The following is a 26,685-nucleotide window of genomic DNA, read 5'->3' as shown; positions in this document are numbered from 1 at the left end:
TGTTTCAATATTGTTCTACCCCCTTTTGAGATTAAATGAAAATCATTATATCTGTATGAGCAAATGGCAAGATTGCCATTCACTGATATTAGTGTCCTCAATACTTTCAGGTTGAATACTATAATTGACGTAACGGGTGCCTCTTCGTACCATGGATTCTTGCCAGTTTTGGTTAGATCTTGCATCTCGTCGTTGACAGCGACAAACCCGCCAGTTCCCAATCCCTTCCCGGCCCCGCTTGCCACAGCTCTGTTTTCATTCCTTTACCACCTAGCAAGCTACGAAGCAGGGGGTGAAGCTCTAGTGTCCTGTGGCATGATGGAGTCCCTCATATCTGTTGTCAACTGGAAGGGAACCGAACCAGATCACATAACAGTGAGTCAGGGTTTAACCTTTTGTTTATTCTATTACAATGTTAAGAATTCACTTTGTTCATGGTTTCAAGGTTTCAAAACTTTTTATATTATGAGGCCTGTATTACTTTTAAAACTTGAAAAGAAAGCTTCTTAACCCTTTTACCCCCAAAGGACGTACTGGTACGTTTCACAAAACTCATCCCTTCATCCCCATGGACGTACCGGTACGTCCTTGCAAAAAACTGCTATTTAAAATACTTTTTGCATATTTTTGATAATTATTTGAGAAACTTCAGGCATTTTCCAAGAGAATGAGACCAACCTGACCTCTCTGACAAAAATTAAGGCTGTTAGAGCAATTTTAAAACAATATACTGCAAAATGTGCTTGAAAAGAAATAACCCCTGGGGGTTAAGGGTTGGAAATTTCCAAATACCCTGGGGGTAAAAGGGTTAAACACAGTACAGTAGCTGCAAACTGTAGGCATATGTAAAACTTTATAAAAGTAAGTTATAAGTTCACAACGATTGCTGTATGGTTTTTTATGAATTTTTTAACTTTTTCATGTCTGTTCTGTTTAAATTTTGTAAAGAAATTTATAGTTGTGAATCATGAATTGGTCATGACCAGTGTCGACTTTTATTTTTCAATTTGTTGTTTTAAGCATTAACTGTATTTTGTATATACAATGGTATACAAAATGGCCTTGTATAAGAAATTAATAGACCTGTGTGCTAAGTAATTAATCTTTTTTCTTTTTTTTTCCAGTTTGTGACCAGAGCAGTCCGTGTTATAGATCTCATAACCAATTTAGATATGCATGCCTTCCAGACTCATGGAGGACTCACGGCCTTCATTAGGAGATTAGAGGTATGTTTAGAAAATATTTTATAGTTTTTGCTTGTAATATGCACATTTATGTCTTAAGGAATAAAGGTAGAATATGAAGGGTATATCTCAGTTTGGCACAATTTATTGACCCCTGTTTGCTATATAATTCTGGCTATTTCTCAGGATTTGAATTTGTATATGGTAAATGATTTAAATAAATGCTATACAGTATCCCATGGATTCGATAGAGAAAAAAATAAATGATTCTAGTTATTAAAAATTGATATTGTTACTTATCTATGGTTGTATAAAATAGTGTTATGTTGAGTTTTATAGAAATTAATTTTTTTTCCTAATCAGGTGGAAGTTGATGAATGCCGAAAAGAACAGCCTTTTGTCATTACTCTGCCAGCACCACTCGCAGAGAATGATTCAGCCTCTGCAGCTACAGAAAGTAGTCAACAAGCAGCAGCTGATGCAGAATCGGCTGTATCAACAGAAACTGCGGAGGTTGGGGACACGGCAACTCCATCGCCAATGGACACTACTGAATCGTATACTGGTGCTGCTGGGGCATCATTTCCAGCTAGTGATGTTGAAAACATAAGACCCAGTACTTCAACTGCAGCAGATATGTTAGCTAGCTCGCGGCCAGATTATAGTGAAGCAAAGACGGGTTTATCCTGCTTACCCCAAAGAGCAGCCCTAGTGAAATCCATGTTGAACTTTTTGAAAAAAGCTATTCAAGAACCTGGTTTCAGTGAAAGTATGAGACATTTGATGGAAGGAAGTCTGCCAGCTTCCTTGAAACATATCATAAGTAATGCAGAGTATTACGGGGCCTCTCTATTTTTGCTCGCAACTGATGTAGTTACTGTATACGTGTTTGGGGAACCATCTCTCTTGTCCTCCCTTCAAGATAATGGTCTCACAGATGTTGTGTTACATGCATTGCTAGTCAAAGATGTGAGTATAAGAGTGGTGCATCTTAGTATAGGTATAAATCTTTAGAGATTTCTCATTAGTATCAACTTGACATTGCACTGGAAGTATTTTTCAAAACTTATAAAAATTAAGATCGTTCCTTTTCAGGTACCTGCTACAAGAGAAGTATTAGGTTCCCTACCGAATGTATTCAGTGCTTTATGCCTTAATTCTCGTGGTCTCGCTGCCTTTGTAGCTTGTAAGCCCTTCGAAAGACTGTTCAAGGTTTTGCTTTCGCCCGACTATTTGCCTGCGATGAGGAGACGAAGGTCGTCCGATCCCATGGGAGACACTGCATCCAACTTGGGAAATGCAATGGACGAGTTAATGCGCCACCAGCCAAGTCTTAAAGCTCAAGCAATGAAAGCTATTGTCAAGGTAGATATTAAAGCATCTTTGGAATTTCTCAATTAAGATATATTAAATTATTTTGTTGAAAGGTTATGTATTTGTTTGACTAAAGATAGAAAGGCTGCTTACGTGATTTCTATGATTTCTACGAGATAGTGTTTGGTGATAATTACTGTAGAGTATAATATATTAACATTAAGCATTAAAAACTTTTCAGCTCCTAGAAGAAGTGTGTTTGTTAGGAAGCGACACTCATTACATATGCTGGAAGACTCCTCCCAAGCATGAAGCCTCACCAGCACCTGTCATGAGGTATATTATTAAATTGGTTTTTTATTTTATTGAATTTGGATTTTGGTAAATAGCCATTTCATAATTAAACCAATATAAGTTTTTCTCAATATGCAAATTCTCTTTTGATAAAGTAGTAAGGTTATTTTAACCAATTACTTTAATAATAATGAAATTTCTATGAGGAAGAGGTCAACCCCTTTTGAGATCTGGGTTTTCTAGGTTGGTCATCTTGTTAAACTATTCAATAATGTAATTATAAGATAAATTCTTATTTCCATTCTTTGATCATCATTGTCTTTAGATAACCCTTGGATTTTTTTTTTTATTTAAATATTAATATTCAATTGAATTCTAATTGCATTTGGTTTGCAGGACTCACAATGATAACTCAAGTGATGAAGAGGAGGAAGAAGAGGAAGAGAGAGAATCTGGTGTTGCAGGCCCTTCAGTATCCAGTGGGCAGCGAGAAGATGTGCCACCCACAGACACAGCTACAGGAGAGAAAAGACCTGTTCCTCTCGTAGATTATGTCTTAAATGTCATGAAATTTGTTGATGCTATTCTCTCTAACAATTCGACTGATGACCATTGTAAGGAATTTGTAACCCAAAAGGGTTTGGTGCCACTTTTGGGTATTCTTGGATTACCTAATTTGCCCATTGATTTCCCAGTGTCACAAGCTTGTCAGTCAGTAGCATCTGTGTGTAAATCAATTTTGGTAGGTATTGGTTTTAACACTTGTTGTTGTATTAAGTTGTACATTAACTTGCTTTCATTGTATATTTTGAAATTATAAATTCTAGGTAGATTCTGTTATAATAGTTCAAGTTGGAAATTGTTTCAAAAGGTCAATTTATCAAACTTTGGCTTCAATTTGTAAGTGTGATTGATTCTTGGGTGGAGAGGAGGCTTGGGCGCTGATCATATAATATATGGTCAGTCTCTAGGGCATTGTCCGGATTGCTAGGGCAATGTCACTGTCCCTTGCCTCTGCCATTCATGAGCGACCTTTAGAACCTTTAAAACCTTTAAATGCCATGTGTTGTGATATTTATTTTTACTCTATCCATCTCAGAACCTTGCTCACGAATGTGGCGTTCTTCAACGAGGCCTCCAGTGTCTGAACGAAAAGTTAGAAGCCCTAGCACCTCTCCACGAACCCCTGCCAGCACCTGGCGGTTCAGTGCTGCTGCGTGAACTAGCATCTGCTCCAACACCAGGGGAAGCGACAGCTTTTCCACAAGCTACACCACTGCTTCATACATTGAGTGCAGTCCATGCATACATAATGATGCTTGTCCACGTATGCAGAACTGGGCAGACAGAAATCAGACAGATGTCTATCAACCAGTGGGGAACTGATTTAGGTCTTCGAGTGTTGGCTGGTTTAACTAAACTATATACCTCACTTGTTTGGGAATCTACGGTACTTCTTGCTCTTTGTTCAGACGATGGATTACCAGCTGGGTGTTTATTTGGGAAAGAAGATACTGAGAAATTGCTTCCTCCTGACTTGAAGGTGAGAAAAGTGATGTTTTGTCTTTGATTTTTCGTTGGCAGTGGTGAAATATTGATTGAATTTCTGAAGTATAATTTATATTCTATAATTCGTATTTTAATTTTTGAAGACTTGAATTGTACCTCCTAATTTAAGCTGTGGTTTGGTGATGCCACTAAATTGACCAGTACATTTTTTTAATGGGCACAAATACTTGTCATCATAAATTTGTTGGTTTGTATAGTTAGGAAAAATACAAATTATCTACGAATTTGTTAGTTTGTTAGTTTATTTCAATATATTCTTAAAGTTTGCAATTTTTCTTCAGGGTGAAGAAGGAAGTCGAAATGAAACTGTTGCAATGGAAGTTACAGAAAGTAACAATATCAGAGGCATTGCTGATAATGGCACTCCTCTTGGAGAAGGGGCTTCTGCAGCGGAAAGCCCTACTCGTCAGCAGTCGGCAGCAACACAACACCAAATGAAGTTGATAAAGCCCCTTCTGTCATCAGCTTCACGTTTAGGAAAGGCTTTAGCAGAACTTTTTGCCTTGCTTGTAAAGGTACGTTGTAGTTAAAGTTAGAAATAGTCTTGGAGTTTTTAAATTATGGAGGATAAGTTCAAAGCGAGTTATCTGTAATTGCATTGTAGTCATTAAGTAGGACAGCTGAAATCTAATTTAGACATGATAAAGGTTTTACTGGTTGCTAATTTAGATTTTTATTATTAACCCTTTTACCCCCGGGGTATTTGGAAATTTCCAACCCTTAACCCCCAGGGGGTTATTTTTTTCCCAGCACATTTTGCAGTATCTTTTCTTTAAATTGCTCTAACAGCCTTAATTTTTGTCATAGAGAGGTCAGGTTGGTCTCATTCTCTTGGAAAATCCCTGAATTTTCTCAAAAAATTATCAAAAAATATGAAAAAATAATTTTTATAGCATTTTTTTGCAAGGACGTACCGGTACGTCCATGGGGGTACAGGGATGGCTTTTGTGAAACGTACCAATATGTCCTTTGGGGGTAAAAGGGTAAAGGGGAAAATGTTTTTCGGACTTGTAACTGATTGCTAATATTTTTTCTTTCAGCTTTGTGTGGGCTCTCCCTTACGACAGAGAAGAGGTCAGCAAGTAGCGCCATCGTTGACACCACCTTCTATCGCAGCCAGAGCTGTCGCCTCTGCTCTAGCCAATCTTCTGCATGCAGGGCTTTCTTGGAGTCCTCCTCCTGCCTCTCCCTTACCAAAGTTCCGGTTGACTTTTCTCATCTGCTCCGTCAGGTTTACTAATCCGATGCTGTTTGATGATAAGAAGATGCCGTATCACCTAATGATTCAATACTTTGTGTCATCACAAGGTCTTAATGGTAAGTCACTGCAAAGGATGTGTTGTCAGTTAGCCATATAGCAATTTTATACCTCGTGTCATACATACATACATATACCAAGGCACTTCCCCCAATTTTGGGGGGTAGCCGACATCAACAAATGAAACAAAAGCAAAAAAGGGGACCTCTACTCTCTATGTTCCTCCCAGCCTAACATATCATCACATACATACATATACCAAAGGCACTTCCCCCAATTTTGGGGGGTAGCCGACATCAACAAGAAACAAAAACAAAAAAGGGGACCTCTACTCTCTACGTTCCTCCAGCCTAACCAGGGACTCAGCCGAGTTCAGCTGGTACTGCTAGGGTGCCACAGCCCAACCTCCCACATTTCCACCACAGATGAAGCTTCATACTGCTGAGTCCCCTACTGCTGCTACCTCCGCGGTCATCTAAGGCACCGGAGGAAGCAGCAGGGCCTACCGGAACTGCGTCACAATCGCTCGCCATTCATTCCTATTTCTAGCACGCTCTCTTGCCTCTCTCACATCTATCCTCCTATCACCCAGAGCTTTCTTCACACCATCCATCCACCCAAACCTTGGCCTTCCTCTTGTACTTCTCCCATCAACTCTTGCATTCATCACCTTCTTTAGCAGACAGCCATTTTCCATTCTCTCAACATGGCCAAACCACCTCAACACATTCATATCCACTCTAGCCGCTAACTCATTTCTTACACCCGTTCTCTCCCTCACCACTTCGTTCCTAACCCTATCAACTCGAGATACACCAGCCATACTCCTTAGACACTTCATCTCAAACACATTCAATTTCTGTCTCTCCATCACTTTCATTCCCCACAACTCCGATCCATACATCACAGTTGGTACAATCACTTTCTCATATAGAACTCTCTTTACATTCATGCCCAACCCTCTATTTTTTACTACTCCCTTAACTGCCCCCAACACTTTGCAACCTTCATTGACTCTCTGACGTACATCTGCTTCCACTCCACCATTTGCTGCAACAACAGACCCCAAGTACTTAAACTGATCCACCTCCTCAAGTAACTCTCCATTCAACATGACATTCAACCTTGCACCACCTTCACTTCTCGTACATCTCATAACCTTACTCTTACCCACATTAACTCTCAACTTCCTTCTCTCACACACCCTTCCAAATTCTGTCACTAGTCGGTCAAGCTTCTCTTCTGTGTCTGCTACCAGTACCGTATCATCCGCAAACAACAACTGATTTACCTCCCATTCATGATCATTCTCGCCTACCAGTTTTAATCCTCGTCCAAGCACTCGAGCATTCACCTCTCTCACCACTCCATCAACATACAAGTTAAACAACCACGGCGACATCACACATCCCTGTCTCAGCCCCACTCTCACCGGAAACCAATCGCTCACTTCATTTCCTATTCTAACACATGCTTTACTACCTTTGCAGAAACTTTTCACTGCTTGCAACAACCTTCCACCAACTCCATATAACCTCATCACATTCCACATTGCTTCCCTATCAACTCTATCATATGCTTTCTCCAGATCCATAAACGCAACATACACCACCTTACCTTTTGCTAAATATTTCTCGCATATCTGCCTAACTGTAAAAATCTGATTCATACAACCCCTACCTCTTCTAAAACCACCCTGTACTTCCAAGATTGCATTTTCTGTTTTATCCTTAATCCTATTAATCAGTACTCTACCATACACTTTTCCAACTACACTCAACAAACTAATACCTCTTGAATTACAACACTCATGCACATCTCCCTTACCCTTATATAGTGGTACAATACATGCACAGACCCAATCTACTGGTACCATTGACAACACAAAACACACATTAAACAATCTCACCAACCATTCAAGTACAGTCACACCCCCTTCCTTCAACATCTCAGCTTTCACACCATCCATACCAGATGCTTTTCCTACTCTCGTTTCATCTAGTGCTCTCCTCACTTCCTCTATTGTAATCTCTCTCTCATTCTCATCTCCCATCACTGGCACCTCAACACCTGGAACAGCAATTATATCTGCCTCCCTATCATCCTCAACATTCAGCAAACTTTCAAAATATTCCGCCCACCTTTTCCTTGCCTCCTCTCCTTTTAACAACCTTCCATTTCCATCTTTCACTGTCTCTTCAATTCTTGCGCCGGCCTTCCTTACTCTCTTCACTTCTTTCCAAAACTTCTTCTTATTCTCTTCATATGACTGACCCAGTCCCTGACCCCACCTCAGGTCAGCTGCCCTCTTTGCCTCACGTACCTTGCGCTTTACTTCCACCTTTTTCTCTCTATATTTTACATACTTCTCTATACTATTACTCTGCAGCCATTCTTCAAAAGCCCTCTTTTTCTCTTCCACTTTTACCTTCACTCCTTCATTCCACCATTCACTGCCCTTCCTCATGCTGCCTCCTACGACCTTCTTGCCACATACATCACTTGCAATCCCAACAAAATTTTCTTTTGCTAACTTCCACTCCTCCTCTAAATTACCAGTTTCTCTTACTCTCACCTCGTCATATGCCATTTTCAACCTTTCCTGATATTTACTTTTTACCCCCGGTTTTATTAGCTCTTCAACCCTCACTAGCTCCCTTTTACATCCACCTACTCTATTCCCCCACTCTTTTGCTACAACTAATTTTCCTTCCACCAAAAAATTATCAGACATACCGTTAGCCATACCCCTAAACACGTGCACGTCTTTCAATCTTCCAAACATTCTTTTCGTTATCAACACATAATCCATTAATGCCCTTTCTACTACTCTTCCATTTGCCACTCTTACCCATGTATACTTATTTTTATCTTTCTTTTTAAAAAAGCTAGCACTTATTACCATCTCTTGTTCAACACACATATCTACCAGTCTCTCACCACTCTCATTTTCACCTGGTACGCCATACTTTCCAATGACACCTTCTACCTCTCCAGCGCCCACTCTAGCATTTAAGTCACCCATAACAACTACATAATTCCTTCTACCCAGTCCTTCTACACACCTAGTTAATTCATTCCAGAACTCATTCCGCTCTCCTTCACTTTTCTCACTACCTGGCCGATACGCACTGACAAACGCCCAACATTCCCTACCCAACCTAACCCTTACCCACATTAACCTAGATGATATCTCCTTCCATTCCACTACTTTACCTGTCATCCATTCACTCAGCAATAAAGCCACACCCTCTCTCGCTCTTCCCCTTTCAATCCCAGACACTCTACCAGACATTTCACCAAACATCACTTCACCCTTTCCTTTCATCTTTGTCTCACACAAGGCCAATACATCCATCCTCCTACTTCTAAACATACTTCCAATCTCACATCTTTTACTCTCTATCGTACTACATCCACGCACATTCAAACACCCCAAAACTAGATGTATCAAAGGTAAATTGTTTTTTACTTTTTTTAATAATCACTGCATTTGAATATCTGTTTAAAAACATTTATGCAGGTTAATGCCTCAAAGAAGGTTGAATTTGCATTCAAAGTTACAATAGTATTAGTCAAAGTTCAGGTAGTTTGGAGTAATAAACTTTTTTTTACTTATCTTTCAATTCTGGTGAAGTTGCAGATATCCAGACAGGTTATTGTTGCTTTTTATTTTTATTGTAACTGCATTACAGTGCTTCTTTTTTTTCCAATAGTCTTGAGAGATGAAGATTTTTAGGAATTTTGATTTGGTGTTTGGTTTATCCATCCTGCTTAGAATCTTCATTAGAAAGAGAAATAACTACTGTACCAATTTGCAAGTGTGGCAAGACAAAATTTTTCCGGATGTGACTCTTCAAAATGTATGAGAACTATATCCCCTTTGTGATGTTCATTGCTATTCCTGTTATTTGATTAGGACTTGGGAGCCAAAACTCATATGAGTTTTGTCGGCCTTTTGCCAGAGGCAAATGATATGAAGGGCATGCTCCCCAAAAGGGAAAAGGGTTAGTGACGTCAGTGCACCTCAAATGATGTGTTGTAGGCATAATATAAAGGTCTATGTAATGTCCCTCTGGCGCATAGCTTGACTCAATTTTTGGCCTCCTATACATCTTTTTCGGCTTCATTTATGGCTCTTTATACTGCAACTAGTGGTCCCTTGCCCCGGTTGCGCATGGTCGCTGAGTGGCCTCTCCTGCCCTGGTGCTGGGCCAGGTCATAAATCTAGAACATGAATCAACTTCAAAATAGGGAATAACCCGACTTGATATTAGGGACCATGATATTCAGGCAATCTCTGCTTTGATAGCATTTAAACATGGTATAGAGTTAGCAGCTACTCTCAGTTCAGGAACGTGTAGACGACAATGCACCTTTGCCCATAAATGTCTTGAGATTTGACTCGCGAATACATGGACATAGTCTCGGGATTCATTGGTTGCATCTGGACAAATATTACTAGGGATGGGTCAGAATTTTTTTTGCTTTTTTACTTCACCATAATTCTACTTTTGCTGTGGCACCTCTGCATTCAAGAGGCACTAGTACTATTCTGGTAGGTGTCCTTAATTCAATCACCCAGTTTTTGTTTACGTCTGGATATCATCTTATTACTATTAACAGCTACTTAAGAATAGTTGGTATATTTATATGAATTTTTATATTTTAGAAATAAGAGATTAGTTTCAAGAATGTTTGCAGTATGAGGTAACTGCTTCAATTAAAGTTTTTCTAGTGTATTTTGAATGTGAGAACTGCTTAAAATATAGGTTTGTCTAGAATTGTCTGTTGCTCCTTTGTTAGTGGTAAGGCTACAGTGGACTTGCTTTATATTTTTCAGCCTTCTTCAATACCTTTGAGTGGGCAATCAGCACTGGTAGCACATCGCCAGATCAGGAAGGGTCAGATCCCGAAGAGTTACCAGAAAGTACTGGAGAATTCCTAGACACTTGGTTGGTTTTACTGGAGCGGCTGGTAAACCCTCGCACCATGCTGGACTCGCCCCATGCTTTACCTGCCAAATCATCCCAGCCTGGATATCAGCCATTCAGTCCACTGAAGTTCCTTATTCATATTCAAAAGGTAATGGAAAATAGTTTATTCTTATAGTTCTTATAGTGGTGTTTTAACACTGGTGTAGTATAGGTTAGTTGGTAATGAATTTGTTATCTGTAGTCATGTTATAAGTACCTTACTAACTGATATTGAGATTTTTTATCTTTATGTAGTACTCATCAATATGGATTCTAAAATCATTATAAACCCTAATCCATTCCCATTGCAGGTTGCATTTGAGGCTGTCATGAAATTATGGAATAAAAAGAAAACTCCTTTGAAATCATATGGAGTAAGGATATCAGAGTCTGTACTTGTCATTCTCTGTAATGTCATCAAGAGTGAAGCTATAATTCAAGAACGTCTTGCCAAAGAAAAGGAAACCTCTACTGCCAGCACTACATCAACGACTAATACCACAACTACTGCTACTGCTGGGGCAACCCCTGCCCCTGCACCTACTGCAGTTGCAACTTTGGCAACTGCAGAACCACCACCTGTTGTTAGCCAGCCTCCCCCAGTGGCAGAGCCTGATGTCAATCCCCAGCATCTTCAGGCACTGATGGATATGGGATTTGGTCGTGAGAGGTGTATGGAAGCAATCACACAAACAAACACATTGCAACAAGCAACAGAATATTTGTTGATGAATCCTATGGACCAAGTTAGTGGTGTAAGTATGAGTGTCCGTTTTTCATTTGTTCTTATGTTTGGTATTGGTTTTAAGGTATAGGATTTAGCAGATAAGGTGGTAAATGAGTATAGGAACACTTAATAAATCTCATATATCCTAACTATTTCTTTTTATTAGTTAACCCTTTTACCCCCAAAGGACGTACTGGTAAGTTTCACAAAAGCCACCCCTTTACCCCCATGGACGTACTGGTACGTCCTTGCAAAAAAATGCTATAAAATTGTTTTTTTCATATTTTTGATATTTTGAGAAAATTCAGGCATTTTCCAAGAGAATGAGACCAACCTGACCTCTCTATGACAAAAATTAAGGCTGTTAGAGCAATTTAAAAAAAATATACTGCAAAATGTGCTGGGAAATTTCCAAATAGCCTGTGGGTAAAAGGGTTAATGCAAGAATGATTGATTTGGTTACAGAACTTGGTATATTTTTATTCTTCCTTTTAGGTATATTTATATTGAATTGACTGAATGTGTAGTCAGTTTTGCTAACACTCGTATATTGGTGATTCTTGTTCTTTCACATAGGTTAGTGGTGGTGAGATGGAGTTGACAGAGGAACACCAGGTGCTTCAGGCAATTGCCATGTCTTTGGGAGAGGATGTTCAGCTGGCTGGTGGTACAACAGATCCTCGTAGCAATAGTAGCAGCACATCGCAGCAGCCGTCTGGCTCTGCTCCAAAGCCTCCGCCTTTTCCACAAAAAGAAGTGGATGATGAACCATTAAGTAAAAGTACTCTTGGTAAGTCGACAATATTAGTTCATCTGGATCGTATATTTATGGAAGAATTGACACATTGGTATTCCTTATAAGTATTCTCATTTTATAGACGAACCTTTTCAGTATTTTCTTAGCTTGTGTTTGTTTTGCATGGTTAGTACAGGTATTACATGTGTGGGTCTTTACAATTTTATTAATATGGTATTTCATTTAAAGAATACCTTCGCAATATCCTGCACTTAATGTGTGCTCATTTTCTCTTTGACTGCTCTCCCCCCCCCCCCATACCTAGTTCATTGTGTTACTTCCTTCAATACCGACTTCATAGTCAAATGTTTCTTTATGGCACGTCAAAGGTAACAAAAATCTTTTGATATCAATAAAATCTTGAGGAACTCCATATATCACATTTCTTTATCAACTATGGTGCCCTTCAACAATTCCTTGGTGTCTATTACTTGAAAATTCAATGGTGCAAGACCCACCTACTCCCAACTGTTTGTTTGAAAACATAGGTCTCATAATTAACAGAAAGACAGTACTAAAATAAAGGCCAATTGTACAAAATTCCTGACTACATTAAAGGGATTTTTGTACAGTATTAGACTGTAAGAAGGGCAACACATGCTCCTTGGCCAAATGGCAAACTAGGGAACATGATTACTGTCCTAAAACCAAATTGGCTGTTTTGCTAAAATACAGTAGGTGGTAATCGGCAGGGGTGGAGCTACCACAAAACACACTAGCTAACATTACCAATTCTTCAAGTGTAAATAGAACTAGCCAGTGTAGCTTCTTGAATACTGGAATGAACAAGATAGTTTCTCATAACTCTTCACACTGTCAAATACATTGGGCCAAAAGGGTTGCCTTTTCTTTTTTTCTTCAGTTGTTCACACTAAGCTTTACGTATCTCTTTCCATGTGCCTTCGCTGTTGCTCCCTTTTTTAAATTCCCCCTGTACATGATAAACAGAAAAAGTCAGGCTTGACTCTTCATGGACACAATGTATCTCAAAATTCTTTTATTGTGTTCTTTTTGTTATAGATAAGTTTAGCGAATGTGTACTAGAGGGATGCCTAACCCAATTGGATGTGCAGCCTCAAATGGTATACAAAGTGTGCGAGTTATTAACCACATGTGCTACTAGAAATGGAAGCGAATGGCGTCAGAGTATGCTGACCACCTTGATAAATGAAGTAAGTATATTATTTGAAATTTTCATGACATTTGATTGACAGTTAAAAAAATTCATCTACATTGCTAAGTACTAGTAGAGTATTCTATATCTTTTGAAGACCAGAAATTAGCTGTTGTTACTATTGGAAAATTGAAGTTATAATTTTTTCTTTTAAGAAATGTAGGCTTATTTTTTAATGTATGCTCATTCTTTCAGATAAGTAATGAAGCCAAACAGTTGCTTTCATCGGGATCGCTGACATCACCTGAAACTGTTGAACAACTCTGTACCTCCGTCCTAGCCTCCAAATTTGCTGTTCGCCTACACCTTGTCACCCTACTTTTTGAGGTTGGTCTTTTTTGTCTGAAGTTGATGTTTTATGTCTAGTTAACATGATACACATTCTGAATGTGGCATGCTCAGGCTACGACTAGTTTACTTTGTAATCTAAGAAATTTTTTCAATCTGCAATAATTAGTTTTACCTAGTAGTAATGCTGCTGCTTCGAAACAAATTCATACTCTATGATAATACTGCGTTTCTTTACCTAGGAAATGAAAAGAGGCTGTGCAAGCGCAATGGAACAAGCTGGCCTGGTTGATACACTGACAGAGTTGTTCACTTTGACTCATGCAGTCATGGCTGCTAATCCTCCCCCACTCCCAATTGCTACTCCAGCACCTGCTAGTGGTACCTCAGCAGCACCATCAACCACCCCATCCTTAATCCCAATTCCTCCTTTGGCACCGCCACCTTCATCTGGACCCTCTCAAGCCAAAGATAAAGAGAAAGATAAAGATGATGCTGAGGGATCAGGAACCCCTAAATGGCTGTCTCCAGGGTTACTTTTGCTGGATTTGTACGAGAAATTAGCTGTGGCAACTCAACGAAGAAGTGAAGTTAGCAAGGTTAGTATTTTTTTTTAAGAATAAAGTTTTAAGATGACTGACTAAAGGTTTTGATAAGGGTTTACCTTTTATTTTGATGTTTATACATTTTTATTGATAAGGTATATTTTAAAAACTTTCTCCTTTTTTCGTCTTCCTTAATAGATCTGTAATCATGTATGGAAATGGTTCGATATGAGTACATTGAAGTGGTGTGCATATTCACCAAGCAACAATAAGAGTATTGACGATGCATACTGGGCTGGCGAGGCTAGTATTCGCATTATCAATGGAAGGAGGAAATACACCATTCAGTTCCACTCAATGGTCCAGGTAAGAAAACTTTGCAATATTGTTTTCTCCCCATAGAGGAGTTAAGCCCTTCAGTTAGTTTATTGCACAGTGCATTGTTCATCATTTAAAATGGTACAAAGACTTGGAATTTCTTTTAGACTGCATGGTTTGACCATGAGACTTGATGAAAATATGTGGTTGAACTAAGTATATTATAAACATTTCTTTTTAAGGTTAATGAAGAATCTGGCAACCGTCGTCCCATCATGATCACCATCAAGGAAAAAGTGATTGGCGAAGAGAAGAAGAAATTACCCAACGTTATGCCTAAAGATGAACCAACCCCAACAACAGAGGAAGGACAAACTGGAAGCACAAACATTGATGCCAGTGGTGCAGAAGACGAAGAAGAGAAGCCAAGTCACGAAGAACCACTGGCAGAAGTAGTTGATATAGCAGCTATCGCTGCAACAGCAGTAGACGAACAAGAGGCTGCTGTTACTGTCGCAACAGGAGAAGAAAAGATGGAATGTGAAGAGTCTGAGGACACTACAATAACTGCATCTGCAGAAGTTGATGTGGTCGAAATTCCACCTGTTGATGGCCTTAACACAACACATCACGAGGCCATTATAAGGTAAAACATTTTGGAAGTTTTTTTTTTAATTTTTCAATTGGTTTGGTTAATGTAGAATAGGTTAGTCTCATATAGTCAAGAGGGTTATGTGTATGTCATCATCCCTTGTTTATCTTGGTTGATTGTGGAATTTTTGTTTTACTAAAGAATTTTTTAAGTAAGCTGAAATTAAAGTTTTAAAGAATAGCATCATATAGTATCCAGGTTTCATTGTTTGTCATCAATGGTTGGTGCTTTTTATTGCAGTCATGTATTGCCATAACGAGACAACATACAAAGATGTTTACTTCAAACAATATCTCATTTCAAGAGCATTGTAGTGGTAGCCCTGTCTATTCTAGAGAAGGAGATGAGATATCAAATAAGTAATTTCTTTATTCCCTACAGGGCGTGTGTTGGGTTCATGAAACTTGGCGTGGACCCCGATACATTACATGCTCTCATGCGCCTTTGTTTGAGAGTAACAAGAGTTTGGGAACAGGCGTGTCTGTTTGCCAGCTTAGGTGGGGTCCGTACCCTCCTCTCTCTAACAGAATCTTCAGGCTTTTGGGGTTTTCATAGCCTTGCTGCTCTTCTCATGAGGCATATCCTGGAAGAACCTACTACGCTACGATACACAATGGAAAAGGTATAGTTGCAAATTGAATGTAAATTCAGTGATAATTATTTTCATTATTAAGTATGACCAATAATTATCATGTGATATTGGGGAAAATGTTCAATTTTTAGAAATATTTATATGGAACTTTCAAGGGTATATTGATAACAATGAGTTTGGCTCCCTGATATGCCGTACGTGGAAAGTTAAACTTATCCCTGGGCTTGTGCATTGGGTGCAAATATCAAGTATGATATTGAAAAGTTTTTTATCCTTACAGGTGATAAGATCATCAGCTAGTAATAATACTATGTCTGGAGCTAAAGAACTTCATTATCTGCTCCGGCTTCTGGCTCCTGCTGCATGTCGGGACCCACAACTTTTTACCGAAATAACCCAGCAGTGTCTCCGAATAGATCTAAACATGACCTTGAAGAGGAATCTTATGTCAGCCAATAGTGAGTTTTTATCTATTTCATATGTGATAAACTATACAGGTTATACATACATACATACATATACCAAGGCACTTCCCCCAATTATGGGGGGTAGCCGACATCAACAAATGAAACAAAAACAAAAAAGGGGACCTCTACTCTCTACGTTCCTCCCTGCTGCTTCCTCCGGTGCCTTAGATGACCGCGGAGGTAGCAGCAGTAGGGGATTCAGCATTATGAAGCTTCATCTGTGGTGGATAATGGGGGAGGGTGGGCTGTGGCACCCTAGCAGTACCAGCTGAACTCTGTTGAGTCCCTTGTTAGGCTGGGAGGATACAGGCTATATGTAGTTTAATTTCATTGGCTCAAGACCTTTTATCAAAAAAAAATTCCAAACCCTTTGAGCACTCTACCCCCCATACCAAATGATTTGACTTGAGCCACAGGCCCTATTTTTGCCCTTTACCTTGACTTGGCACAAAAACTTATGTTATAAATTTACAACAGTCATTATTGTAGGGATGATTAAATTTCCTTTTAATCGATATATAACTTTAATAATTTAGTAAAATTTTCATATCTCCTATGCCCGTTGAAGCAAAGTTCCTTGGTTAGATTTCACCAGTTCTCTCTATCTTGAGTTTTTAATTCAATACTACTCCATTCATTATTTACCTCATGCTTCATAGTCCTCAGCCATGTGGGCCTGGGTCTTCCAACTCTTTTGGTGCCCTGTGGAGCCCAGTTGAAAATTTGGTGAACTAATCTCTCTTGGTGAGTGCAAAGAGCGTGTCCAAACAATCTCGATCTACCCCTCACCATGATCTAATCCACATGTGGTACTCGAGTATTCTCTTATAGTTTCCTTTTTAATTCTGTCATGCCATTTAACTCCCAATATTCTGAGGGTTTTGTTTTCAAATCTACTAAATCTGTTGGATATTATTTAATCTAAAAAATAAAGTATTGACAAAATACATCTTATGGGCTCAAAGGATTAAATTATCAAGGTGTAAATTTTCATTTGGTAGTACCATATGAAGTTTATTTTCGTTGCTAGTATCTTTCGTGATAGAAGTCGTTCATATCATATGGTTGCTGTAGAAACCATATGCAGGTTATCGAGGTCATTCTTTTTACGCTTTTTATGTTGAACCTGGATAAGGATCTTTGTCTCCAAAGGGTCGTTGCTAGCACATATCCACTCCTGATCCTGTTACTTTCAAGGAGAGGTTAGATTTATTGTCAAGAAATTATATTTAACAGTAGTAATGCTACCGACATCATTTAGTCTCAAATATTTGATAGTTAACCAATCAAGTCCTCTTTCATCCATTATTGATAGCCCCAGGCAACCCACCTCCGTCCAACCTTTAGTTCGTGTGTTCCCTCCCAGCTGCTTAGTTTTTTATTGTTCAGATTTCACACAAAAAATTTGATATCAGCGAGTTGTGAAAACTAAAGGCTATGGAAAAAATGTTTGTGGTATGCTTATAAATAAAATAATATTGTTATAATATTCGGTTACCCCACAAAATTGGGGGAAGTGACTTGGTATATGTATGTATACACATGGGATAAGTTTATTTTCTATTTTAAAACTATATTTCCCGTTATGTTTTGCAGGTGAAGACAGTATCCTGATGAAGAGTATTGGTGGAAAGAGTGTTGGAACAACTGCGGCTGGAGCCTCTGGGTCATCTGGCAGCGGTGGTAGCTCCACTGGCTCAGGGATGACTCTCGGTATTGAACCTCAACAACTGATCCATGACCTTTTGGAAGCCCTTACAACCTTGAGTGATGATAGCGAATCTCCTGCTCCTGCTGGAGTCAGTCAGTGTTCATTAGTCGCTGCTATGGTAAATGCCACAACCACACCGACGGAAGAAAGGGCAGCATCCTCTAGCGTGGGTGCTCGTCGCCAAATTCATCTTTCTCGGTCATCATCTGCTAATGATATGATTGTGCAGGAAACAGATGAACAGGTTAGTATGCACAGTTTACCTATGTTTTAGTATCTATTATGAGGATGACAAAGTTCTTTGATGGTATTCAACATTTATTAAACTGTACACTTAGAGTTAACAATAAATACAGTTGTACCTTTGGTTACGAACCTGTTAACCTGTTAAAATGAACATGAGAATTTAGTTAGCGAACCCTCTCCTAGAACGAATGAAATTTGTAATTATTGGTACTACTGTATTTAAGAAAAATTCTCCATGCTGCTACTACAGTATGAAATAAATTATTCTATTGTATCAGTGGTGATGATTGTGTCATACTTTTACCATTGCGGAAGAAAATTACATCAACTTAAATAGTTTTACATATCATAAATTTAAAGTTAATGTTGAAATGTAGAAATTGTAAATTGGTTAAATGTAATGAGAGCAAGGCCTCCAAATAAATTAGTGCTTTTAGTTATAAAACCTTATTACCATTATTGTGGTTACTTTTAAGAACTAGACAAATTTGAATATTGTACAAACCTTAGTTTGCGTAGGCCTAATGCTGATATACTTTTGCAGAGTCCAATGGAAAGCGATAGCAGTAAGATTCCCGGAGCAAGCACAAAGACGGCATCAAATGAAAAAATTGATGAAGCAGCAAAGAAGAAGAAACCCCTGCTGTCAAAGAGTCTGATATGTAAATTGTTAGCGGAGTTTGTCCGCTCCTATGCTGGTTGTGCTAAGCTGGTCACAGAGCATCATTACTCAGCAGGGTCAAATGAAAAGATAACAGAGGTAGGTAGTGAACCTTATGGTTGCAGACACTTTTATTTTTTGTGCTAAGTAAAGATCAGTCTTCTCTTTAGAGGGGATGCATGTTAATCTATGACCATACTTTTCATTTCACCCTAGGCCAGGGTATTGCCTTTTCAGCTTCCTTGGCCGCGACTCCCTGTAGGTGGTTAGTCAATAGCTGTAGAAATTGCAATAGTTTGATAATTTTTTAACAAAATGTTTAGTTTCTGCAAAAAAAAATGTGCAATAGATCCAGCATTTGATATTAAATTATTCCACAAAGACATTTAATTTTTATTGACTGGAAAGTAGTATAGAATGCTTTCATAACTTGTCCTCACACTAAGGAAGTTTGTACTTTTTTTACAATAAGTGTTATAGAAGCCTTTAAAAGCTTTGAAAATTATTAAATTTTCATTTCACAAATTATTTGAGGCAGCTGTACATTGAAAATATTGGGTCCTAAATAATTATATGCATTAAAGAAATTTAATGTACAGTAATGATAGATGATACAGGTTTTTCTTACCACTTTACTCCATCTGATTTGGTAATTCCTGTTATTAATTACTCATGATAGGTTAAACATATCGCCGTTGAAAATGGCTAAGAATCGAGGTCGTTGCCACGCTTTGTTTTATACTAATGTTTACCTTAAATAATAATGTCAAGGTTTGGAAGCCATAAGAACTATTGGCTGAATTATTTTAGCATCTTAATTGTCTGATATATTTTTTTTAATGATTACATTTTATCAGGTCATTTAAACCAGCTGTATGAGTAATAGTCTTATAAAGTTCTCATGATCTTATTTCAGGATTGTTCTGCACTTGCATACATGTTGGACCACCTAGTTTGTAGTAGTTCGGCATCGGATAAAGATACAGCTGGGCACGTTCGGGTGTTGATAGCAGCTTTGGCATCTTGTAACCATGCTCCAGATGCACAGACAATTCTTGTTGCCGAGGTTTGTATAGTTTCAGATTTGATATTTAGCATTTTTATAATTAACCCTTTTACCCCCAAGCTATTTGGAACTTTCCAACACTTAACCCCCAGGGGTTATTTTTTTTTCAAGCACATTTTGCAGTATATTTTTTTTAAATTGCTCTAACAGCCTTAATTTTCGTCATAGAGAGGTCGGGTTGGTCTCATTCTCTTGCAAAATGCCTGGTTTCTCAAAAAAATTATCAAAAATATGCAAAAAAAAAAATGTAAATAGCAGTTTTTTTGCAATGACGTACCGGTACGTCTATGGGGGTAAAGGGATGAGTTTTGTGAAACGTACCAGTACGTCCTTTGGGGGTAAAAGGGTTAAGCCATAGGATTGCCAAGTGTTTTCTTTACTGCGAATAGACTGTTTTAATTTTTTACTTATATTTAGGTCATCCACTTCTAACACTGGTTGCATAAATAAACGATTGTTCTAATTTTGCAAAGACTTGTTGTTAAAGTTGTGCTGGTGTTTTTAAATAGCTTTTACTACTTAGTATAACATCACATGAAAAGCAGTAATTTGTATGAAACTGCAATGATGCTGAGGTAAATTTCTACTGTGAATCATAATTTTATCTGGAAGGTCTTTGATGCTGATGGTGAATCAGATATTAAATTGTGTACAAGTTGGCCTGGCTTAGAAGTTGGCTCCAAGATTATTTCTATTATTTAGGTTATTGGATTTTGCATAGGTCATACCTCCTTATATTTAGCCCTGGCACTCATAGAAATAATGGGGATACTAAAAACTTTCTATCTTTGTTAGGAGCCTTTCAAGACATTTACTCCTGTAAATATTTTACAAAAATACACTGGGATGTTGCAGTGTTACATATTGAATACAGCCTTTGTGGGCTACTTCTCTGATTCACCTGAAACTACACTATACCCATCCAGGCTTTATTGCCCATTATAGGTATATTTGTTTAACCCTGGTAAAAAAAACTTCATATAATTTTCAAAAGTGTAGAGAAAGGTTTTAATAAATTATCTCCCATTTTGTTACGTATGGAATACAAGCCAATGCTATTTACAGGAATTTTACTTTCGGCGAAGCTGAAAGGACGAGACATTAGAATTTAGCCAGGGTTACCCATCCTGCTGGTTAGCGGGGGGGTATGAGGGTAGCTTGCTACCCCTCCCACTCACATACCTGTGATTGATCCCACTTTGCTTTTGGCTCGGATGGAGTACGGTTGTCACCGATCTTCATTTTCTCTAATTTTTGGACTGCCATTAAATGTTTTTTGCTTTCTCCATTAGTGTGTGTGTGTGCTGTTTCTCCTAAGGCCATGCCGACTTACGGGAACTGAAGGTCACACCTGCGGGAAGTTTATGTCTGCTTTGGAAACACCTCCCCACAGCCTTTGCCACGATTGCAGAGGACAGCGCTGTGATATAGATAAGTGTAGTGAGTGTCGGGAGTGGTCTTCCTCACAGTGGGAAAGATATGGTTGTAGACGGAAGAAAAAGCCTAAGCTGGATTCTTCCTCTTCGAAGGTCGCTTCGAAGCAGAAGAATCCCAAGGTTTGTTACTCCGCCTCCCGACCTTCCTCCGTAGCTCCTATTCGGATGGCTTCTCCGGGGGACTGACGAGTAGAAGCGTAGTCCAATTAGCTCCTGGCCAACCTCGTTCCTCGAGACGGTGCTGCCTCCCCTAGTGGGTTGTCCCCGATCTCCCTCCGAGTGAGGCTGTTTCTCTTTCTCCTATTTTTCCTCTTTTACAGCTGTGGCCGTCGTTTTGTTTGCCCGGTGATCTTTCCAAGGAGGCATTGCTGTTTTTGTACCAGGGTGCCGATCTCCAGCACGCGTCAACTTCGTACGTCGACCCCTTGTCCGTTGTCAACGTTGTTGTGTTGGAGAGTTCGTCTGCTGCCCTGGTAGCTGCTCCTGCAGCTGCTTCTGCTTCTCCTTCTCCATCTTCTGCTGCCAAGGACTCCGCTTCTTCCCCTGACAAAAATCCTTCAGGGGGAGAGCAAAGTCTGAGGCATGTCTCAGACGAGTGTTTCCTTTCTAGTAAAGGGTCTCGTATAGACTCTCCTCTTCAGAGGCCTGCTGATCTCATGCTGCTTCATTGTCGCGTCAGCGGCAGGCGACCTCGCTGTGTCTGTCCTCCACTTTACCTTCAGGGTGGTCCTGCTCCCTTGGCCAAGAGATGTCTCTTCACCTCTACTCCTCCTCACTCTTCTACTTCGGAAGAAACTGTTCGACCTTCGCTTCTGTCTCCGATCTTGTCTCGTCACTTTACGTCTCATCAGGCTCTTGCCCAACGCTAACCTGCTCGACAGTCTCACCATTGTCCAGAAGAGCGTAAATCGCCGCTTGACCATAGTCACCCTACTCGTGAATTGTCTGACCATTGTCAACGAGCGATTTCTCGTGTACCACCTGAGCGGTCGGTTACTCAGGCATCTTCTCCATCACTCGCAGTTTGTGAATCGCCTGACCATCAGCAGCAAGCTACCTCGCACAAACGCCTCTAGCTCGTGAATCGCCTGACCATCGTCAGCGAGCGGCTTCTCGTATACCACCTTAACAGTTGGTTACTTGTGAATCGTCTTCTCCATCGCTTTCACCTCGTGAATTCCTTGACCATCGTCATTGAGCTACTTCTACACCGTGTCTAGTTCGTGAATCGCCCGACCAACGTCAACGAGCGACTTCTCGTGTACCACCTAAACATGTGGTTACACGTGAATCTCCTACGTTGTCGCTTCAAACACGTGAATCGCCTTACCATCGATAACGATCGTAGTCTCGTGCTCCACCTAAGCGTTAGTTCGCTCATGAATTGTCCACTACACAACAATCTCCAGCATCACGGGAATAGCTTCCACATCGCAAATCGCGAGCTCGTCAGCATTCACCTGCTCTGCAGTGATTGCCTGCTCATCAGCGTTCACCTGCTCGTCAGCGTTTACCTGCTCGTCATTGTTTGCCTGCTCGGCAACGTTCGCCTGCTTGTTAGCAATCGCCTATTCGGTTGGCGTTCACCTTAATAACCCCACGAGTCTCTAATACCTTTGCCCTCTCGAGAAACGCTTATCAGTCATCCAATAAACCAGCGTTCCTCCGTAGCTCAGAGCGTTTTCAAACCATGGCGTCGCTCTCCTGTGGAATACTTTTGCCCACCTGTACGTGATCCACTCCAACCCGATTCGTCTCTCATCGGTCATCCCTCACGACCAACGACGCACGAGTCGCTTCCCCAAGGATCATCGTCATACCAACCTGCCGCTTGTGCAGCAGTAACGACGTAACCCGTGTTACCGTGGTATCACTTATCAACGCTGGAACACACTCCCTCCTATCTATCTCCCAGCCATCGATCTTCGCGTCTTGAGCAGGAGGTTTCTCGTTGCTCTCCAACGCTTCACCGTCCATCTCATCCTCTTGCAAGAAAAGATCGCCAACTGCAGCCACCAAAAGTAATGGTAGGGTGATTAACGGTCATTCTCCGTCGCCCCACTCCTGTCCCCGCCAACGCGTAAAGTTGCAACAACCGGGTTAGGAGGGAGGGGGCAAGTTTCAGGACAGGACTTTAGGATTTCTAACCTTCCAGCATACAGAAGGGAATCTACTACAGTCCCTAACTATTCAGTATCTAGTTTGGAGACCCCGTGGAAGGACCTTCAGGGGATCTTTCCGAGAGTGCTTCGATGAGTAGGCAGCCGTGGTTCAACGCCCTGGTTAGGGCGGTAACTCGAGCCTTCGCCCCGGTGCTTCCTTCACGTCCGTCAGAAGCCCTAGCGGTTTCAACTGATCCGGGATTTGGAACCAGGACTGCTTCTTCCCTCCTGAAGAGGAAGAGGGGATCTCATGATAATGTCCCTTAAACAAGGATCAAGCTAACTCCGGTCAGGACTCAAAGGGTAGAAACCTCCCCTGAGGTTCCATCATTGCCCCGGCCCCTTGATGCCTCATCCACCATATTGAGAGGCAATCAGAGGGAAGAGTCAGTGTCACTCTCCCCTGTTTTTCTGAGGTCACTACATCTAGACATTCTGCCTTAGAGCCTCTGTTTCCTCCCAGAAGGGAACCTAATTAAGACGATTTCTAAGTCCGCCTTCAGGACTCGGAACCCCTCTGAGGGGTCCAGGAGTCGAGTCGGTCTTTTGTTGACGACCACTACCCACCCCAGGTGAGACGTCGGTGGTGGATGAAGATCTTGTCGCTGTCAGCCCAGCTTCGGACAAGACCAGAGAGAGTCGGAACACACCTTTTGGCAGGTTTTGACCATCATGAGGGCCCTTAACAGTTACTGAATCTGGAGACGGCCCCTCAAGAAGGCAAAGACACATTCCTAGACCGTGTCTTTGGCACCCAAAAGCCTCCTAAGACCAGTGTAGCTTTAGACTGGTCCCTGGGGTTAAAGGTTGTCCGGCATAAGAGCCCCTCCCAGCTGTCTTTCCACTTCCTTGTTCACTAAACTCCTCCCACCTTCAGGTGCCAACCAGAGGAGTTATTACGACAATATGAGGGAAACCTTCTCGACAATGTCTCTCCATCACCCCCTTGAAGAGCTGACCTAGGGTGTCTGTAGAGAGGCTCGCTTCGTGTCAGGTCTCGTTCTCAGCTTCTGAGATCCTGAACCAAGGGAAGGTTGCGAAGTACGCCATGCAGGCTATATCATGGGTTGGGATCGGTGGGAATCCCGGTGCGAACCTAGGATTTCTCTATGGATTGTACCAGGAAGGCCTTGGAGACCTTGCTTCTCTCTGGCACCCGCACCATTGATTTTCTGGGCCACCAGGTAGTGACCCTGTGGGCCAATACCATTCTGAAACAAAGGGATGCATTGGCAGAGAGATTTCACCAGCAGGTCCCTAACGCTGAGATTTCTAGGCTTCGAACCTTCTCCATGGAGGGTTCTTCCTCTTGAGCCTAGGGACGTCGAACAGGCCTTGGAGAGGTTAAGGAAGTCCAACACGGACTCCCTCCTTCATAGGGCCCTTACAGCTCGACCCTACAGACCTCCAGCCCCTCCAAAGACCAGCTAAGCGAAATCATCATCGAAGAAAACAGCAGTGATTTCGAAAACAAATTCTGTCAAGTACGGGAAAAGGAACAAAGTCCAATCGTGGAGGAAAACACCAGGGAGGTGGCGGTAAGAACTGCAAATGCTAGAATAGGTCATCCCCCTGCTTGTCCACCATTAGGGGATGCCTACAAAGCTGCTGAACCAGGTGGATGCAGCTTGGGGCCGAACCTTGGGAAGGTCTCCGTGATTTGCTTCTACACACATGACAGCTGTTGACCGTTGTAATGGGCTGAGTATAATACAGGGTGCTTTTATTGGCTGAAAGTAAATAATTTCCTTCCAACTTGCTGTGTTTGGTTGACTTGTAAAATAAGGCCCATACAGGCTACTTATCTGCTAAAAGGTTATCCCTCTATTTATTTAGTAGGCTGTCCATAGTAAAAAAAAATATAAATGTAGATGCGAGCATTACCTAGGAATTAGAGCTGAGAGAATCCTAGACTCCTAATTCCCTGTGACTTCAGTGAAAGACTTGACCAAACGCCTCTCATAATATTACGCTGTATAGCTAACAATTTGTAACATGATGGTTGTACTTCAAAGAGAAAAGGCATTGATAAACTTCAATGCTGATGTATCTTGAATAGTAAACAAGCATCTTTCATTATTCAAGCATTATAACATACCCATTAGTGCTAGTAACCACATGCATGCAGCTGCGGTACTGTCGTTCCCTTTTTCTGTCGTCAAAGGGTTTGGATACTACTGTATATACACCATACTATAGTTGAAGCATAAAATCTATAAACTGCTCATGTCTCATTAAACTATCATTCCTGCTGAATCCTTGTATTATTGATGGTTCATGCATTCTAGTAAACCAACTGGCTGCTTAGTTTTAATTAGCAATATGAATAATTTTAAGCTTGGTTTGAGCAGGAGGTATTCCAATTGCAGCTACATGGTACTGAAGTGTACCTCTGTGTTATCAATTGGAGTAAAGTATCTGTGTCTTTGCGATATAAATTTTTTCATTACCTTTTGAATGTTTAAAAGCTGATCCAGACACCAATTTGAGTTATGGTAAATGGTGTACAGAAGTTATAGTGCTTTTTTACAGAAAGTTTTAGTGTTGTTACTCTTAATTTACAGGTCAGTGTGAAAGGTTTGCATTTTATTTCTTTGTGACCCTTAGTTTTTCTAGATTATTTAACAAAGTTGATTTGTCCATTGCAGTTAATAGTAATTTCAAGTTTGAAGATTAATGGTTTTTTGGTTAAAAAAAGCTTAATCTATTTTACAGGTAAAAGGAGCTCTTGGTAGGGCAACTATAGTCTCCGAAAGTACAGAAAAACATGCCAGAATTCAAGCCCTTGTTGGCTTGATATGTACAATGATGGAAGCCTGTCCTGCTCAGCTGAACCAGCCTGCCAACCTCTGCTTTAAACAGCAGCAACATCATGGGTAAAAAGATTTTTGTTGTTGATCTTCCCCCTCTTCCGTGAAATATATGTTGTGACACTGATGCGTTATAAGTCACTTTAGAAAAATAAATTTTATGATACATACATACATATACCAAGGCACTTCCCCCAATTTTGGGGGGTAGCCGACATCAACAAATGAAACAAAACAAAAAAGGGGACCTCTACTCTCTACGTGCCTCCAGCCTAACAAGGGTACTGGTATTATATTGTTGTGATACTGGTATATTTTATATATAAATCATACTATAAATATTCAATGTTGCAACACTGGTACATTTTATTCATAAATCATTGTTCATAAGTATACATTGTTGTGAAACTGGTATATTTTATTTTTAAATTGTTTATAG

At 40.3% G+C, this 26,685-nt stretch overlaps 1 protein-coding gene across 8 annotated transcripts in view; it reads left to right on the top strand.

Moving 5' to 3' along the window:
- Positions 1-26,685, top strand: part of HUWE1 (HECT, UBA and WWE domain containing E3 ubiquitin protein ligase 1) — a 106,086-nt gene that overhangs the window by 30,405 nt on the left and 48,996 nt on the right. For 4 of the 8 annotated variants that reach the window (XM_068362871.1, XM_068362874.1, XM_068362867.1 and 1 more), the window contains exons 10-32: positions 93-375; positions 1,125-1,226; positions 1,548-2,153; positions 2,265-2,549; positions 2,740-2,834; positions 3,189-3,534; positions 3,892-4,335; positions 4,643-4,876; positions 5,402-5,678; positions 10,463-10,704; positions 10,907-11,350; positions 11,899-12,112; positions 13,139-13,290; positions 13,488-13,619; positions 13,823-14,179; positions 14,324-14,491; positions 14,686-15,089; positions 15,477-15,717; positions 15,968-16,145; positions 17,751-18,109; positions 18,656-18,871; positions 19,689-19,838; positions 26,152-26,312. In XM_068362871.1, coding sequence (XP_068218972.1) covers positions 93-375; positions 1,125-1,226; positions 1,548-2,153; positions 2,265-2,549; positions 2,740-2,834; positions 3,189-3,534; positions 3,892-4,335; positions 4,643-4,876; positions 5,402-5,678; positions 10,463-10,704; positions 10,907-11,350; positions 11,899-12,112; positions 13,139-13,290; positions 13,488-13,619; positions 13,823-14,179; positions 14,324-14,491; positions 14,686-15,089; positions 15,477-15,717; positions 15,968-16,145; positions 17,751-18,109; positions 18,656-18,871; positions 19,689-19,838; positions 26,152-26,312 — 6,090 coding nt within the window. The remainder of the gene's footprint in view (positions 1-92; positions 376-1,124; positions 1,227-1,547; positions 2,154-2,264; positions 2,550-2,739; positions 2,835-3,188; positions 3,535-3,891; positions 4,336-4,642; positions 4,877-5,401; positions 5,679-10,462; positions 10,705-10,906; positions 11,351-11,898; positions 12,113-13,138; positions 13,291-13,487; positions 13,620-13,822; positions 14,180-14,323; positions 14,492-14,685; positions 15,090-15,476; positions 15,718-15,967; positions 16,146-17,750; positions 18,110-18,655; positions 18,872-19,688; positions 19,839-26,151; positions 26,313-26,685) is intronic. The other 4 variants (XM_068362873.1, XM_068362872.1, XM_068362870.1 and 1 more) reach the window with 3 other exon arrangements.

This window comes from Palaemon carinicauda, chromosome 39, assembly GCF_036898095.1.
Source record: "Palaemon carinicauda isolate YSFRI2023 chromosome 39, ASM3689809v2, whole genome shotgun sequence".
NCBI lineage: Eukaryota > Metazoa > Arthropoda > Malacostraca > Decapoda > Palaemonidae > Palaemon > Palaemon carinicauda.
This window is presented reverse-complemented; position numbering and strand designations above follow the sequence as displayed.